A 17,753-nucleotide genomic window follows, 5' to 3' on the forward strand; every position below is an offset into this window, starting at 1 on the left:
ATATTTTTATAGTACAAACATGGAGTACAACACTAGTGGTATCAGCTATCATGAAATTAGTTGTCAAAATGAGGAAATTCATGGAGAACAAAAGAAATGAAACAAAGACCTTCAAAACTGTAGTTTCCAAAGTTTCCAAAAGTACTTTCATTGAGCTATACAAGAAAAACTGACTTAGGAACAGCTCTGAGAAATGTATTACCACACTAATGAAGGGCAATTATGATACATAAAATTGTGCTATGGTACAGTGTTTTTAGGGGTATGAAATGCCATAGTAGAGGATGGGTACTAGGTTTTGAGGTTTTCTTGCAGGCAATGTGATGGTTGCAGCACCACAGGAAATTAAAAGTACTGGTTGAACCACTGCTGTTTAGGAAGCGGCAGAGCACATTTCAAATCCTCTTCAACGTGAATCATAGAAGTAGTTTTTATACAGCCCTCACCAATAGTCAAAGACACAAAGACAAATGCTGTTTCTCAGGTGGAAATAAGGGTTACAACCTTGGTGGAGAAAAATCAGGGGCTCTACCATCACTCTAGGTGAAAAGTGGAAGGAAGTTGTAGGAGGAAAAACTACAGCAGAGTGTCAGGTGTAGGGAAGCAGTTCTCGACCTGTGGGTTGACCCCTTTGACAAACTTTTATCTCCCCAAATAGTGATTTTATGATTCATAACTAGCAAAATTACAGTTATAAAGTAGCAATGATAACAATTTTATGGTTGGGGTTGCGTGCTACTTACAATAACATGAGGAACTGTATTAAAGGGTTGCAGCTGCAGGAAGGCTGAGAACCACTGATGTAGGGGGAAAGAAGTTTGTACCAATCTACCTCATAGTGCAAATTAAAAATTAAACAGTTTTTCTAACATGTAAGTTGGTAAATATTCATTGGTATTTAGCTGTCTTGGTAAACGTCTTTAAATATGTGCAAGCTGGTCAGTACCAGACTTATTTCAAGCAAAATTTAGTTTTCCTTAAAACAACTTCGAATCTCTTCTCTGACATCACAGGTTTCTTTAAAAATCTTGATAAACTCCTTCTAAATTCTCACTCTTTTTCTAAAGCTCAGATTTTTGCTTTCTTCAGTAGCTCATGAGTTTAAGGTGGCGTGGTGGTCTCTTACCCATCATAGAGGTTACAAGACTCTATGCAGATTTTCCCCCTGCTGAAGCGCCGGCATGATAGGCACTGGTCTGGCCCAGGTCCCCAACAGCCATCATTTGAACACAAGTGATTGCACACCATCCCTTCAGCAGCTGCAAGAAACACCAAAACCAACAGGATATAAGACAAAGGATATGTTAAAACTTATCATTCATTGTTAATAAGCTGAATACCATTTTTTATTAAAAAGGATATTTAATTAAAATATAATTACATTTACTTTCCCCTTTCCTTGTCTTCCCTTAAAATCATCCCAAGTTCTTATTTTACCCTCTCAAAATGTGATGGCATTTTTTGATTATTATTGTCACACACACACACACACACACACACACACACACACACGTGCCTAAAATATGAATACAATGTGCTGAATAGTTTTACATGAGCTAGTTTAAGAGTTAAGGGTCAAACTACTTTGGGTGCCTACCCAATTACCATCCTCCATTCTTCCTGCAACTTCATCCACATTGCACAGTTGCTATATTTCTACAGCAAAGTAGCCTTTTCCACAAGACTAAACAAAATCCTTTTTATTTAATTCAACACAGAGTGAGAACAGGTGGTTGATACAACTATCCAAAGTAAAGAGGAAATGATGCCTTTTCCAAGCCAAAATTTTGTTTCACGAATACACCAATTACACCTCCTTTCAACTCTGTATGAGGGGTTTTAGAAAGGTAGAGGGATTATATCATTAGCAAAATTATTTTTAAAGTAAGGGGAAATGAGTAGATAGAGAGAATATAAGAAGACAGAGAAAGAATAGAAATAGCATAGGCAAAATGGGTCATTGATTAAGAGATCTTGCCAAGTCTGATGACCTGCATTCCATCCAAGAGATCTGACTACCTAAGCTATTCCCTGATTACCAAAGAAACCTTGGTATGTACACATATGAATGCACAACACACCTATAAATAAGTACATTAAAAATCAAAGGTTATGAATAGAAGTAAAATAATTTTACAAGTATCTTCCACTGTATCACTCAGATGTTAACAAAGTTAGGCCATGTACAGAAACATGTACAAAGAATATTCAGCAAACTGAAATAATTACTCATGAGGAGATGTACAGATTAAAGTATTAACATATATATGTGTATATATATATATATATATATATATATATATATATATATATATATGTATGTATATAACCTTTGTCATTATAGTTCTCATCTGCTGACACCCCTCCTCTAGCCCACTGCTAATCTTGTGTTTTTTGGGGTTAATAGAAATTGACCATATGACCTTGCACATTCTAAGCAAGCACTATATTACTGAACTCTACCTTCGGTCTTTGACACAGGATCTCCATAAGTTACCTAGGCTGGTCTTGAACTTGCTTTGTAGTTCAAATTGGCCATGATCATCTGATTGCCCTATGTAATACCTAAGAGTTTTATGCCTAGACCATAGTATAGCATTTTTGTTTTTGTTGTTGTTTAGATTTTGATTGGGGAAATACCAAAGGCTTTGGAGGCCTTGTTTTATATTTTCTACTTAAATTTCACCATTTTGTTCTCATTTAGAATGAACATTTTTTCAGTATAATATTAGTGCATAACAAACTTATTAACAGGATGCAATGTATTGATTAGAAACAATTGACTAGGAAGACTTCAGTTCCTGGTCTTCATATCTGAACTTACCTGAGGTACCTGGAGTGCAGTATGACTTTCATGAAAAGTTAAGAATTCTCAAGATAAAAGTGAAAAAAAAATCTTCTCTGTCTTTCCAATAGTCACCAATTTTACCAATTCAAAATTATTGTATGCCATGGAGTCCAAGGTTCATAAAATAAACCACAGTATTGCAAAATCTAATTTAGGACTTTCTCATCTCAGGAGTATTTCTAGAGCATCAAACTTTTTTTTTTTTTAATCTGTGGGTCTTTATAAATAAGTTTCTATCTGTCTGAGGGAAAAAGACTCATACATGTTCTGTGGGTCAATTTCTTTTACTCTAGTTCTATTTTTCTCAGCTCTGATTCCCTAGCTCTTCTCTCTACATGCTCAGTTCTAACAGGAGTCTCTTGCAATAATAAGAAAAGTTACAAGCCTATCTCTCAAGGTCATTACACATTTTTTGAAAAATGATAAGGAGCAAAACCATTTACCATGGCAACACATAGGCGGGGATGTGGTGCTTGGCACTTTTCCCTGGGCAATGGCATCTGCAAGTAGCTGAACACTATTTTTCTCTGATCTTGGTTAATTGATTTAGTTATTATTTGGGACCTAAATAATAAACAGTGAGTTAGTTGGAACTTGAGTTTTATATCATCAACTGAGATAAGAAGTTTGTGTAGAGTGTTAATTGCTTAAAGTTTAGCAGGGAAAGCTGCTGGTCACTTTATCAACTGAATCTGGCAGGGGAAGCTGGCAAGTAATTCCAGTCACTATTGTCTCTGAAGGACTTTGATTCAATAGCCCAGAAATTTTGTTATTCTGTCCTTGAATATAATCTATGAAAGTCCAACTAGGGATCTATCCATAGACACTGTGTCTGGACAATATGCTCTGTCAGCTTAGCTAATTATAGAGAACAGGCTTCTGAGTGTATTACAGTACATGTAGAATAATAGATCTAGATATGAAGCATATTCTATTCTATTTCTATACATCAAAATTACACAGCTTAATGAGAAGTCATCTTCCTGACCATCTACAAATAATGTGCCCCATCAGATTGAAATGCAATCATGAGATTACATATACACATTACATGAAAATACATGGTAGTGAGGAGATACCATAGCTGCTTTTGCACATGTGGAATTACAGACTGAAGCAACATTTTTCAGAGTCAGTGGTCCATAAGCCTTGCTTGACTAGGCTATCTTATCAAAGAATTATTCAACTAGTGGTTTTATATCTGAATCATCAATTGCTATAAGCTACATTTGCCTCATGGCCTGCAATAGCTCATGACACAAAACATAGGTTTTCAGACAAGAGCATTCATGAGTTGTGTTCATAAAGAGTTAATATGAACTGTAAGCATACCAGGTGTCATGAAAGCCAACTCCTCCAGCATATACTTGAGAAAATAAGCTGCTCATATTTTCTTGTTGAGTGGTTTAAAAACAGCAATTTAAACTGTCTAATTCACATCACCTTTGCTCAAATCCTAAGACTAAGGTCTACTTACTTTAGTCCATGTAAGATATTGTGATTGACAGATTTACCTAGATACACATATACTTTATACTTGTGTAACTGAACAATCTTTCCTATAATTGTTAAAGAGAGGAACATTGACATTGACATGAACATGTGACATTGGTGTGGTTCAGATGTAAAGTTTACCTCCTACCAGATTTGGCCAGCAAAAGCTGGTGATTTTATTGAAAAGTGATTGGATTATGATAGTACAAACTTCATCATTGAATTAACCCATTGATATCTTTTCCTTTTTTGTACTCAAGTATTTATGGGAGTATATCCAAAATTGTCAAAACCTGGAATCAACTATAATGAGTTACCAGATTAACAAATTGTAATATATCATCTACAAAACAAACAAATGAAACTACTCATGAATAGATTCATAACATGGCTATTTCTACAAGCATTATATAATGTGAAAGAACCTTAACATAGAAAATGGCACAATTGAGTGTTCAACTTACAACTTTGACATAATCACTGTAGATGTCAGTAACTGAGGCTGGAAAAGAGCACTGAGGGACAAAAGGAAGTTGTCAGTGCATTTTTTCACTGGCATTTTAGAATTTGACTCTATACAAATCACAAAATAAAATGCAAAGCTATAAAGAAAAAGTCAGAAATTAAAAATTAAAAGTGCAAGAATTTAAACTCATGTCCTCAGTTAAGTTACACTCTCAGCCACTTTTAAAACTTGAAAATTAAAAAATTCTAATACAATAATTTAATATCCTTATATACTTTCAAAAACACTAATTGTATATTCATTCCTTGCTTCAGGCTCTATTTTACTGTTAAATGAGAATGGCCTCCAAAGGCTCATAGCTTTGAATGTTTGGTCACTATGGAGTGGCACTATTTTAAAGTTTAGGAAGTGTGGGCTTGTTGGAGGAAGTGTGTCACTAGGGGTGACCTTTGAGGTTTCAAAAAGCCCATGCCAAGCTCAGTGTCTTTCTCTTCTTTCTGCCTGTGGATCCAGATGTAGAGATCTCAGCTAATTTCCAGCACTATGTCTACCTGTATGCCACCATGTTTCCAACTGTGATGACAATGGACTAAACCTCTGACACTGTCAACAAACCCCAATTAAATGCTTTCCTGTAGGAGAGTTGCCATGGTCAGCATGTCTCTTCATAGCAGTAGAAAACTGACTAAGAAAATTGCCAATTAGATTATAAAATTACTTTTAGATCTACCATGAATTTGGTAACAATAGTTAGATAAAATATTTTCTATCAGTACCTGATTTATTGATTCTATTATTCTTGGGGAGAATCTGTGAACTAAAATTTCCTCCAAAGCAAGATTAAGTGGATTATTAATGTGCACTGGGATGAAGAAGATGATGTTCCCTAAATAGAGAAGGACTGGTCTTTGTTCAAAGGTATACAAGTAACTGTGCTCCCCTACTAGAACCTCAAAACAAGGTCCTATTGATGTCTTAATACTGAATGGGCTAGCTATTAGGAAAGGGGGTTTAGTTGAAGAAAGAAGATATTTACTGGGAGTGTACCCTTTGTAGGTATAACTTTTAAAGAGCCCTTCTCTCCCTCCCTCTTTCTGCTTCCTGGTTGCATAGAGGTGAACAGCTTTGTTCTAGCACATGCTCCTCTCTCCATGACTTTCTGACCCACCATAGCCTAAGACCATTAGATCTAATGGTTGATTAAGATTTCTGACATTTTGAGATAAAAATAAGTTTTCTCTTTTAATGTGATTTTTCAAGAGTATCATAACAATGAAAAGGATGACCTGCCCAGATATTATTAACTCTAAAGTTTACAACTTGTTGTGATATGTATACACAATTACAAACTACTTCCACTGACCAGGAATGAATGTACTGATCATCTGTAAAAGATTTCATTTCACCTATGGAACCACTCATGACTGCTCATCTCCTTCAGACAATCCCAGGTTACTTCTGCTACTATGGTTATTTGTAGTTCAAAAAATTTTCTGTAAATGGAGTTGTATAGTATGTCTGTCTTTTATTACATTTATTTTACATTCAGAATAGTTCATGATGTTTCATTAATAGTTCACTCATTTTTAGCCCTACATGTATTTTGTTATGTTTTTATATTTTTCTAATCCATTCACTTACTGGCAGATATTAAGGGAGTTTTCCATTTTGGGGCTATTAGAACTTACAATATTATGAATATCTATCTAAGTTACAGACAAAAATTTTATGTTTCTTGGGTAAATACTTAGATATAAAATTACTTAATATTATGGTGGGCCATCAAGAAACTGTCAAATTCTCATCCAAAGTATTTTTTCCATTTATTTTGGTTTATTTATTTAGTATTCATACAATTGCTTGCATAACACAAATATATATATTTACACACAAACATCTGAAGCCCCGTAAAACAATACACCTGTCCATGATGTATTCTATGCTGGGTTCAAAGACCTTGGATACAAGAAGAACAATGTCAGAGCTGCTTTGTTCAAGTCTAAGCCCAGAAAATAATCAGTAATGTCCAAGTCACATCCCAATGGCAGGAGAAGACCGTGTTCTAGTAAAACAGGTAAATACAGAGAAGTTTCTTTCTTCCATTTTTTTTTTCTATTCAAATCCTTAAAGGAACAGATATTGCCCCTCCATTGTAAACAGAATAAACTGCTTCTTTCAGGCTACTAGATCGAATACTAAACACAACCAAAACCACTCTCACAGACACAGCCAAAATAATGTCTAACAAAATATCTTGTCATTTCAGTGTTAATTAGAGCATACAAGAACTTCACTATTACAGGCTTATATATAACTAAATGAGTTATAGGACTATAACAATGAACTGAGAGCCAACAACTTGGAGGAAACAGAGTAATGGAAGAAACAGTTTATTTTGGCTCTCAGCTCAGTGTTATAGTCTATCATGGTGGGAAATCACATCACAGTAAATCTATAGTCAAGAGTCAAGGAAAGATTAAGGGCTACTGCTGCCCAGCATCATCCTTTCTCCATTTACACAATAAAGGATCCCAGCCAGAGAATGGTGCTGCTCACAGTGAGTCAGTCAGTCTCTCCATCTCAATGAAAATAAACAAGAAAATCTCCCAGATCCTTTTTCTGAGACTTAATTCAAAAGACTTTCACAAGTGTGCATGGAGGTTTTTCTCCTAGAATATTCTAGACTTAGTCAGGTTGATGATGAACACCAACCATCACTGGAGTGTTATAATTACTGATTCTATAAATATTTTGCAGACTTGTTTGTGAGGCTGGAATTTTAACTTTTTTAAGGAAAAAATATTTTTTTTAATTTTATTCAGGTCATTTTGATTATATGATAGGATCATTTTCAGTAAGATTTTCTTTCTTAAGCTGTCAAAATGTTTTTCTAGAGTTGTTTCATTTTATATTCTTAACAGTAGAGCATTCAATATTCTACTTTTATGAATCTTCCATTCTAATGCATATTGTGATATTTCACTGTAATCTAATTCAAATTTCCATAAAAATTTAATAACACTTAACCAGTTATAAGTATGTGTAATACATATATATTATATAATATATATACACATATATATAATATTCATACCATCTATCTGTCCATCTATTATCTATAATCTACTTAAAATCTATCATCTATCTAAAATCATCATGTATATACTGTCTATCTATCTTTCCATCCATACATCCTCCCACCCATCCATACATAAATCTATCTATATATCTATCTATTCATCTATCTATCTATCTATCTATCTATCTATCTATCTATCTCTTATCTATCATCATCTATGCATCTGATAATCTTTCTTATCTAATTAGAACTTTTTCTCATAATTTGTAACTTGGACTTTTCTCTTTTTAGTAAGAAAATTTGTAGAACAAATAAAAACAACCACCACCACCACAACAAAAACCCTTTGGCAGTTTCTCAGTATATAGTCCAGGCTGACTTTGAATTTCTGATCTTCTTGCCTCAGCCTCTTCAATGTTGACATTATATGAGTGCCTTCACATTTAGCTCTTTTTCTTTCTATTTTTTCTTTGTTTTCCTTTCCTTAAGGAAAAAAATCTTTTACTGTTGGGAATCTGGATCTATCACTGAACCATATCCCAAATTCTCTTAAGCCATTTAATTTGGATGTTGAGGCTTCTAATTATAGCTTAATGAGAATGAAATTAACACCACTATTTACTACTTTGCTGGTCTGGGTCAGTCAAGTTGGGACTGTGGTTTTTGTTGTTGTTGTTTGTTTGTTTTTGTTTGTTTGTTTGTTTCCTTGGTTGTTGTTTTTTTTTCCTGTAGAGTTTAGCCAGAACACAGCCATTATTACCTAAATGGTGTCTATCATGTTAGGTGATTCAGTTTTCTGAGAGTTAGAGTAGAAAGAACTGACTTTATGGTAGTATTTTGGGTCTTCACAAGTTGGCATACTTAAGTTACCTGTTCCTAGGCATCCATATTTGAGACACATGAAAAAGAAAACTCAGTAAACCCTTAGAATCCAAATACCCAAATCTATCTGAATCTTCTTTCTACTTTCAGAGTACTGTATTGCTTAACATATGGTGCCCATGGTTTGATTATGTATCAAGCATGATTGAATGTTTTTGTATGAGTCAATGCTCTTTATTAATGAGAAGTAATAATATTATTTTTATGAATATCCATAATATGTGTATTTGTTACTTTCCTATTCCAATTTTATCATCTATAAAGCTTATACATACTTTCTGTGGTATTAACATTTTTATCAGAATTGTGAAGAATAAAGCCTCACTTATGAAGAGAACAATTTGAGAAAGACAATGGGGAAATTGAAAACAATAGTATTTAATTGTCATGAATCAGAGTCTTTGTACTCATTCATTATCTTTGGGTCTTCCTATCATCACAATCAATATGTCAAACCCCTTGTGTAGCAAATTCTAAGCTCCTCAGCTGCCTCTTGGTCTCCCTCTTTAGGAAGTGGTCAAGCCAGCAGTATCTATTTAACATTGTCTATTTTGTGGTGGTTCATCATTTCTTGGCTCATTTTTACCATTCTGCATTATTTAATTTTTCAGGTTTAATACTATTTCATCCTCGCACCTAGCTTCCCCACCTTTCAGAGTTGACAGAACTTTACCATATGTGGAAACATAAGACTGCTGGGATTTTCCATTGTTCTGTTGTCCAGAATGCTTTGGCTTCACCAAGATCCCACCTCCTTTCTGCTCTCTATTACTTCTTTGATTCTTTATTCAAGTGTCTAGTAGCACAGAAGCTTTGAATCAAGGCAAAAGAACCTCATTACAGAAAAACAATCCTAAAAACCAAATCAAAACAAAACAAAAACCACAGTACCTACTTTTGACTCATTCTTTCCAAACAGCTACGTGGAACTGAAGACTGGAAGATTATTTCCTGTAAAGGGAAAGTAAAGCAAGTGCTTCCAAAGGCCTAAAACAAAAGGCCAGGGAAGCTACTTCTTTGAAATTCTTAAGAGAGAAAAGTTTCGATCATCACCAAGAAGTCAACACACATCTGACCCATCTCCCAGAGCAGTCATCATGTGTGGAACACAAGACCTGCTCACTGGCTTAGAGTTCATAAGGCCATTGTTAGCCTCTCTAAAGAAACTTTAGCATTGTAGTTATCAGGGAACCTTCCCCTTCCTCTGTGTTTTCTCTGGAAGCTGTAAAATAGATTTTCCTTGATCTTGTCTGAATTGTACCTGTCTATTAAAAATTTGGAGAGATAATAATGTGCTTAGTATTTCGACCTTTGTAGAGAATATTGAACCTGCTTCCATTAAAATAGAGATGAGTTTTAAATAATGAATTTTGCTATAGTGCTGCATGTGTGACAGTAAATAGATTAGCTCAAAAATATTGAAATTGAGCACCTGTCTATGGGCACAAAGGCAGAAAAATTTTCTTTCAATGTAGAGAAAATGTAACTACTATGCTGGTATTATTTATCATACATTGAAGCATGGATTTTACTTATAATGGATTTAGACAGGTAGCATTAATCTTTTTTTTAATGCTGAAAAGTTTATTTAATATAGAGAAGTTAAGCTTCTCTGATAAGACAGATATAGGTTCAAATCTTTATTGCTTCATGAGCCATGTTGCCACGGGCAATTACTTTCCTGCTACAGCTTTGTAAAATGAATAATATCACCCTTTTAGGATTAAGGTGAATATGGTCATAATATTAGTATAGTATTTATTAAACAGTTGCGTATTTTAAATAAACAACCAACAAATTAACTGATAAGAAATTTTTAAAAATGAAAATGTATTCATGTACTTACTAGTAAAAGTATTTGTTTAGAAACCCTTTCCATCGTGGACACTGTAAACACATATCTGTTACCTCACAGGAGGTCTGTCTACTTATGTGTACTAATAGTGGATCAATAATCCTGTTTGTATTTGCATAGTTTTGATAGGTAACCAACATGACAGTATAAAGTGGTGATAGAGTTTAGCATTATCCTCACTATTGAAAAGATGATATTTGACAGTGACCAGAATGAGCAACATGTCTGCTGAGATGGTTAAGATAACAGGAAGAATTACAGCAGAAGGGTCTGTGGACAACTATAAATTACAACTTCATCGAAGAGATTCCAAGGAAGGAACTAGAGTAATGTTTTCAGAGACTAGGCTGAATGTAGGCAATGGTCCCTGGTAAACTCTTGAGGTAGATGGACCTGGGTTATCCTGCAAGGCTGAATGAGCTGTGTAAAAGTGTTGGCATTTTTTTTTTTTTAAGCAAGAGACAACAATAACAACAAAACTTGTTTGATTCACTTAGAAACTCATGAATCCAATCATATTAATGGGACCAACTTGAGAACATATTTTGACAGTTGATGAAAAGGATGTAATAATGATAATTTAGTGAAGACCCAATCAAAGCATGTAATATTTATCCATGATACAAAAACTGGGAGATAGGAGGTGGAACTCTCTTATCTCTAAGATCTTTTTTAGTCGACCCCATCAGGATCATCCTTTTAATTTCATAAAGATTGGGAGACGTTTAAGAAAAAAGCAGCCTGGAGCAAATGCAAGTATAAAGCCCTGCTGCGTGATTCTGAACAACTGGTCCAGCAGAACCTAAGAAACCGAGTTCTCTAAAACAACATAAATATAGTCTTGTAGTTCTGTATGTCAAAACTCAGAAATGAATCTCATTCAAGGCAACATAAAGACTAATACCTTCTCGAGGCTCCATGACTCTGTTTTTAGAGGCTCTTTTGACATCCCATAGGTTGCAGACACATAATTACATTACCTGCTTCTGTGGTCACAGGGTCTTTTTCTTTACGGTAGTCAATTTCACCTCTAACAAAGAATGTCACATATGATTGTATTCCTGCCTCATCCTGATAACCTAGGGTAATGGTCACGTCTTTAAATCTGCAGCATCTGTGGGTCCCCTCTTTCTTTTAAGGTAACATTCAAAGGTTGTGGATTATACGTGTCCATCCTTGGGGGCACATGTTAAGTTGTAACTGCAATAAATCTGTGATTAAAAAATTTAAATAAATACCAAGGAGGGAGGATATTATTGCATTTACATGACAGGAAGTGTCTAAAAAATATTAAACGAATGCTCCATGAACAAACTATGAAAGTAGGATCCCCACAGTATGTCACTGGTCAGACTGGGAAGGTGAAACAGATGATAGTCATAGCATGCTCAGCTTCAGGACTCTTAGTGTCTCTGGCCTGTCACCAGGCTATGACTTGGGCATGAAACTCTGAAAGTAGGAGTTGAGAGGAATGAAATGCGGCAGAAATTAGAAAGTCTTCAAATACTGCTTATACAGTGAATACATTATAAAGTACCACCAAGAAGGAATATTAAACTGTAGAAAGTTAAATAAGTATTTTACTGAAATTCATAAGTGAATAAAAGTTAGTACCATAATATATTCTATATGTGTACTATAATTACTCAATAAGTAACTATCACTAAATATCCCTTCTACTGAGTGGGATTATTTTTGGTAATTTCAAAATAAAAACACTACTTAAAGGATATTTTTAAAAGTTTTCTGTTTTATGCTGTCTTCTAAAATTGTCCTGAAATGTATTTTAAGTTACTCAACTGCAAATTTTTCTATTCTGAGTCCTTTTTGACAGAGTAAACCTCCACAAGAAGAAATTAACTGTCCAGTCCATATATTTTTATGTATATTTATTTTTTAACTATTTTAGTGTTTGAGAATTTCATACATGAATATAATATTTTCATCATTTTCTTTTCCATTTCATCCACTCCAGTACCTCCAGTGCTCTCTCACCATCTCTTAGTTTAATGAGTCCATATTTAATTATTATTGTTATATGTGTGTGTACATATATATACATATATATGTTTATAACCTTACGAGTCCATTTAGTATTATTCCTATGTATAGGTATAGGTATCTAGAAATCACCACTCAGAATTGGATAACCTAACTTTGGCTCATACATAGAGATAAGTGATTCTTCCCTTTAAAGCAGCCATTTGCTGTCCATAGCTCTTCATCTCTGGGTTAAGAGTTGTCTCTTGGGTTTCCCACAGACACCTGTCTTATTGTGGTGTGGAGCATACTGAGAATGTAGAATTAGGGACCCCACAACACAAATGTTTCTGTTGGTTTCCAAGAGATTTGCTGATAAAACCTCACCCCTGCATGGCTTAACATGACAGTGAAGTGTTGTGTCAACTTCAAAGCCAGAAACATGCAAAATCAAGGTCTTAGGCAGTTCTTTCTTTCTTTCTTTCTTTCTTTCTTTCTTTCTTTCTTTCTTTCTTTCTTTCTTTCTTTCTTTCTTTCTTCTCCTTCTTCTTTTTTTGGTGAGGCAGATCGTGACTCTGACCTAACTTCCTGTGGTGCCAGTCACACTTTGGTTTTATTAGCTTATAATTGTATCACTCCAATTATGTTCATCTTTCTCTAAATTGTCACATGGTGTTTCCTCTGTCATGTTTCTTCTAAGTACACTAGTCACTGATTAATGTTTTAACCTGCTTGTGTAACTTCATTCTACCATAATTTGAATTATTTTCATATCTTCAATTATTTGAAGCCAGATTCCATGATACAGTTGATCAGGATATTCCAAGGTCTTTTGTGGGGGGTGGGGAGCAAGTGGCAACACAGAGCACAGAGCTTCACAGAAGAGTCTCTGGCAATTGAAGCCCAGGCTCCTGTATTTTAATGTTCAACGGCTTTACCTTCAACATTCTGTAGTCACTCATCTAGAGGCAAGTCAGGTTACAGCACTGCCCTGTGAAATGGAGACTGAAACGTGCTGAGGGGCTGGCTTTTATCACTGAGAAGTTCTTGATGCTTTTAGACATTTCAGGTTAAAAATTAGAAGCAATCTCATTTTTTAAACTAATCAGCAACAGTAACAGCTAATTATTTTTGAAAAGAACATAGAGAGCATTTGAGGTGTTGTTAGTAATCAGACATTGTGCTGTTTCAAATAAAATGAGGAAAGAATTACAAAAAAAAGCAGTGTACTGATATTTGGTAATTTAGGAAGGGAGAATTTAGAAGTATAATGAAGAGTTTCTATCTTTGATCACTTCAAAGGATATTGTTTACAGTGGATTCTGATTTATGTACCTTAAGGTTCACAATGAGCCTGGTTTAATGAAAAGTACAGTAAAGTTTATTAATTTGAAAGTGAACACAGGTGATCTGATCCCAAGAACAGTTCCCCTAACAATCTAGTTTGTAAATGCACTGGACTGAGATGGTGTGCCTAGGATAGGAGTATGCAAACTAAAGATGTCAATGTAGAACTGTTAGCATGGTAGAGAATATCCTTTCTTAGCAGGAGTGCCTAAAGATATAATTTTATATTATGATTAACATAAATTATACCCAGAGCTTATAATCTGTTGCATACAAAAAATTAGAGCAAGAATGACCTTGATAACAAGTGCATGAGATTTTTATATGAAACAAATTTCTTATGATATTTTAGAAAGTAAAATATTTATTCTACAGTTGCCATTGTCATGGTTACCAGTGCAAATAGGAGAGTGCATGAAGAAAATATTGCTTCTGACCTCGTCCCTGTCATATGCTGTCCTTCCTTATTCACCAACACCTTCTGAATTAAATACAGGAAACAGAGTGACTCACTGAAAAATGGGGTCATTTGATCATCCAAGAAATTTAGTGATTAGCAAGTAATTACAATTTTGCAATTTTTATTTGGTAGATGCATGCTCAGTGAGGTACAGTTCCTGTTACCAAATGTCAGAAACACAAAGACACAGATAAATATAAAATTGCACACAGCCTCTCCTTTGTATCTCTGTGTCTGTGGTTTATGTATCTGCAGATGTAATCAACCTCAAGTCAAAAGACAAAGAGCAGCCTTCATTTTTAACAGGTAAAGATATGTACTTGTTATTATCCCCTATATGCAATACTTTAGCACCTGTTTGCGAAGTATTTACATTGAATTAATTATAAATATCCTAGATATAATTTAAAGCATAGTGAAGGATATGCCTTTTATACAAAAGAGAGTGAATGAGTTGTGATGGACTTCTGGAACTGACTCCTATGTACAGCAAGCAATTACTGCAATTTTTTAGTATTTGAGGTAAACAAACAAACAAACAAACAAAAAAGTCATTTACTAAACAAACAAACAAACAAACAAAAAAGTCATTTACTATCACTTCATATTTTTCTCCTGATATATTGTGGGTTTTATTTTTGAAGTCCTTTGTCATTCATCATAATGTCAACCCACCCCATGTCACCTCCAATGGATCACACATATCTTCCCTTCAACCTTTCATCCCCTCACTCCTTACACATCACTTTCCCCCAGCCCCCAACTCCAGCAAGCATTCCCTGTTTGATCTGGGGTCTGGGAAGGAAGGTAGCCTGTTTGTGAATCTGTGTCCATCCCAGTCATGTACATTGGAAAGATTTACTTTTCTTCTTACTGATCAGATATTTAAAGCCATGGATACCTAGCACTATAAGTGGTGGTGGGAAGTATTCCTATCACACAGTATTTAGTAGAAAAAACTTTTATGACAATGGAGGAATATATGTCACTATTTTTATACCTTATAGACACAAAAATTATACTTGTGTCTGGGTTAAGAAATCATTCCATGATGTAAACTTCTTTGTGATCTAGAATAAGTATTATGTTACCAATAGTGTTAATACAAAGATGAAAAATAATTTCCTACATTACTGTGGTTCAGTTCTTAAAAAGAATAAGGCAGACATCCACATACCAGCAGCTAGCACAGGGGATTCTGATAATACATTAAGTCAAAACACAGGTGATGGAGCAGTATTTAAGTATAGATAGTATGGTCCCATTAAATATTAAGATACCTCAACAGCTATACATATATTATATTATGTAGGCACTGAGATGACTAATTTTATGTCAACTTGATACAAATACAGTCATTTGAGAGGAGGAGGAAACCTTAATTAAGATAATGCCTTCAGAAGACGGGACTGTAAGCAAACAAGCCTGTGGGGCATTTTTAAAAAATTAGTTATTGATGTGGGAGGGGCCAATCTATTGTGAGTGGTGCCACCCCTGGGATGTTGGAGCTATGTTATATAGGAAAGTAGACTGAGCAAGCAAGCTATGAGGAACAAACCAATAAGCCACACTCCTCTGTGGTGTCTGCATCAGCTCTTGATTCCAGATTCGTGCCCTATTTCAGTTCCCACCTTGACTTTCCTAAAATGACTGTAATCCAGTATATGTAAGCCAAATAAACACTTTCCTCTCCAAATTACTTTTGGTCTTGGTGCTTTATCAGAGAAATAGAAACCCCAATAAAGACAGGCACAAAAATAATACATTCTCTATTGATCTTTCAGTGCTTTGCATATTTAATAATATAAAAGGTGAAGTTGTAATTTGGAAAGGTTGTTTCCATAATGCAAAGTCAATAATGAAATGTTGTCTAATTATATTTAACTGCATATGTATGATAGTTTCTGAGAAATGAAATGTGTGAGCTCAAATATGACCTAGGTTTTTAAGATTTGGTGTAGTATTTATCTCTGTACTGTTTATATGTGAAAATGTCTTCCTGTCTTTTAAGAAACTTCAAAACACTTACGAAAAGTCCACTAGAACTCTCCCACACTAGGCTGTCATCCCAGCGAATAGCATCACCACACAGGAGGAAGAGGCAGGAAGTCTTTCATGTGCTGCAGTTATTTCCCAACCTCATTCTCTTCAAATCATCGTACCTGCTTTGAAATTTTCAACTTAAAAGAGAAGTTTGCTCAAGCCACTGGCACACTTTTTGGATGAGGTGAAGTCTTTCTTTCTTGTCAGTATTTTTAAAAAATCATTTTGAACACAAAATCATCTGTTAAAAATGTTGCCTTTTAAATAGACAATCATCCCAGACTTAGATCAGCAGGTTCACTGTGACTGTGTAGGAGCAGTAGGTATGTATGGATCTAGAAACATGTATGTATTGCACACTTGTCTCTGAATAGGTGTTGAAAGTCCATATGAATGTAGATACACATGCTGTATCTGTCTATATTTATGGGTGCAAATACACATATATATGTATGCATACATAGACCCATATATATCTTATACATGTACAGATAAAAAGAATAGATATCTAAAAATACACTTCCTTTGAAAGTAGAAAAATATTTGGACTTCTTATTTGCAGAGAGTACTGTCAATAATGGGAAGGGTTTAATCGCAATGCTTTCCTACGGCAGACACACTGTGACCATCAACAGAATCTATCTGGAGGTCGTGGTCACAGGACTACTATATTTCAGAAAAAATGAACACGTGATAATTCTGAAGATTCAGTGTGGTTTGTGATTATAGCCCGAATTTTGATAAGTAGATTTCATGCAACAAATGATTTGTTTGAAGCTGTTGGATATAAAAACTGATATTGTTAATTTGGCATTATAATGCAACAAAACTGTTTCTTCTAACTGCTTCATTTCTTCCCCAAATTAAAAATTCAAAACTACGCGTTCAGGAAGAAACACATGCATGGTTTAAAAATAGCTGAACTTAGTCTAATAATGAAATTTGCACATACTGAAAACTTAGATGTTCAATGATTTACCATTATCACTGTAATTTGTGATATGCTTCCTTTTGCATGCTACAAAAATTCCTAAGTTTTAGAAGAATAGAAAAACAGTGTATGGTTTGTATCAAAACTCTGCTTTATTCTATATTTGTTTTTCTTGTATTTTCCTTCCCATTTGATTTCGTATGTCCAGGTATAAAAATGATATATAATACATGAGTGTTTTCAGGATTTTTCGAATTCACTATGTCAAAAAGAACAGGTTGTCTCCAATTCTTTCATATATTCCTATGTGTAGTTACTAAACAATCATAAATGAAAGGTAGTAAAATGATTGTATTTTTGAATGAATA

The 17,753-nt window shown here is 34.5% G+C and overlaps 1 protein-coding gene across 1 annotated transcript in view; it reads right to left on the reverse strand.

Moving 5' to 3' along the window:
- Positions 1 to 17,753, reverse strand: part of Erbb4 (erb-b2 receptor tyrosine kinase 4) — a 1,064,935-nt gene that overhangs the window by 269,122 nt on the left and 778,060 nt on the right. The window contains exon 13 of the mRNA XM_036172732.1: positions 1,127 to 1,259. Coding sequence (XP_036028625.1) covers positions 1,127 to 1,259 — 133 coding nt within the window. The remainder of the gene's footprint in view (positions 1 to 1,126; positions 1,260 to 17,753) is intronic.

Source organism: Onychomys torridus, chromosome 23 (assembly GCF_903995425.1).
Source record: "Onychomys torridus chromosome 23, mOncTor1.1, whole genome shotgun sequence".
In the NCBI taxonomy this organism is placed as follows: Eukaryota; Metazoa; Chordata; class Mammalia; order Rodentia; family Cricetidae; genus Onychomys; species Onychomys torridus.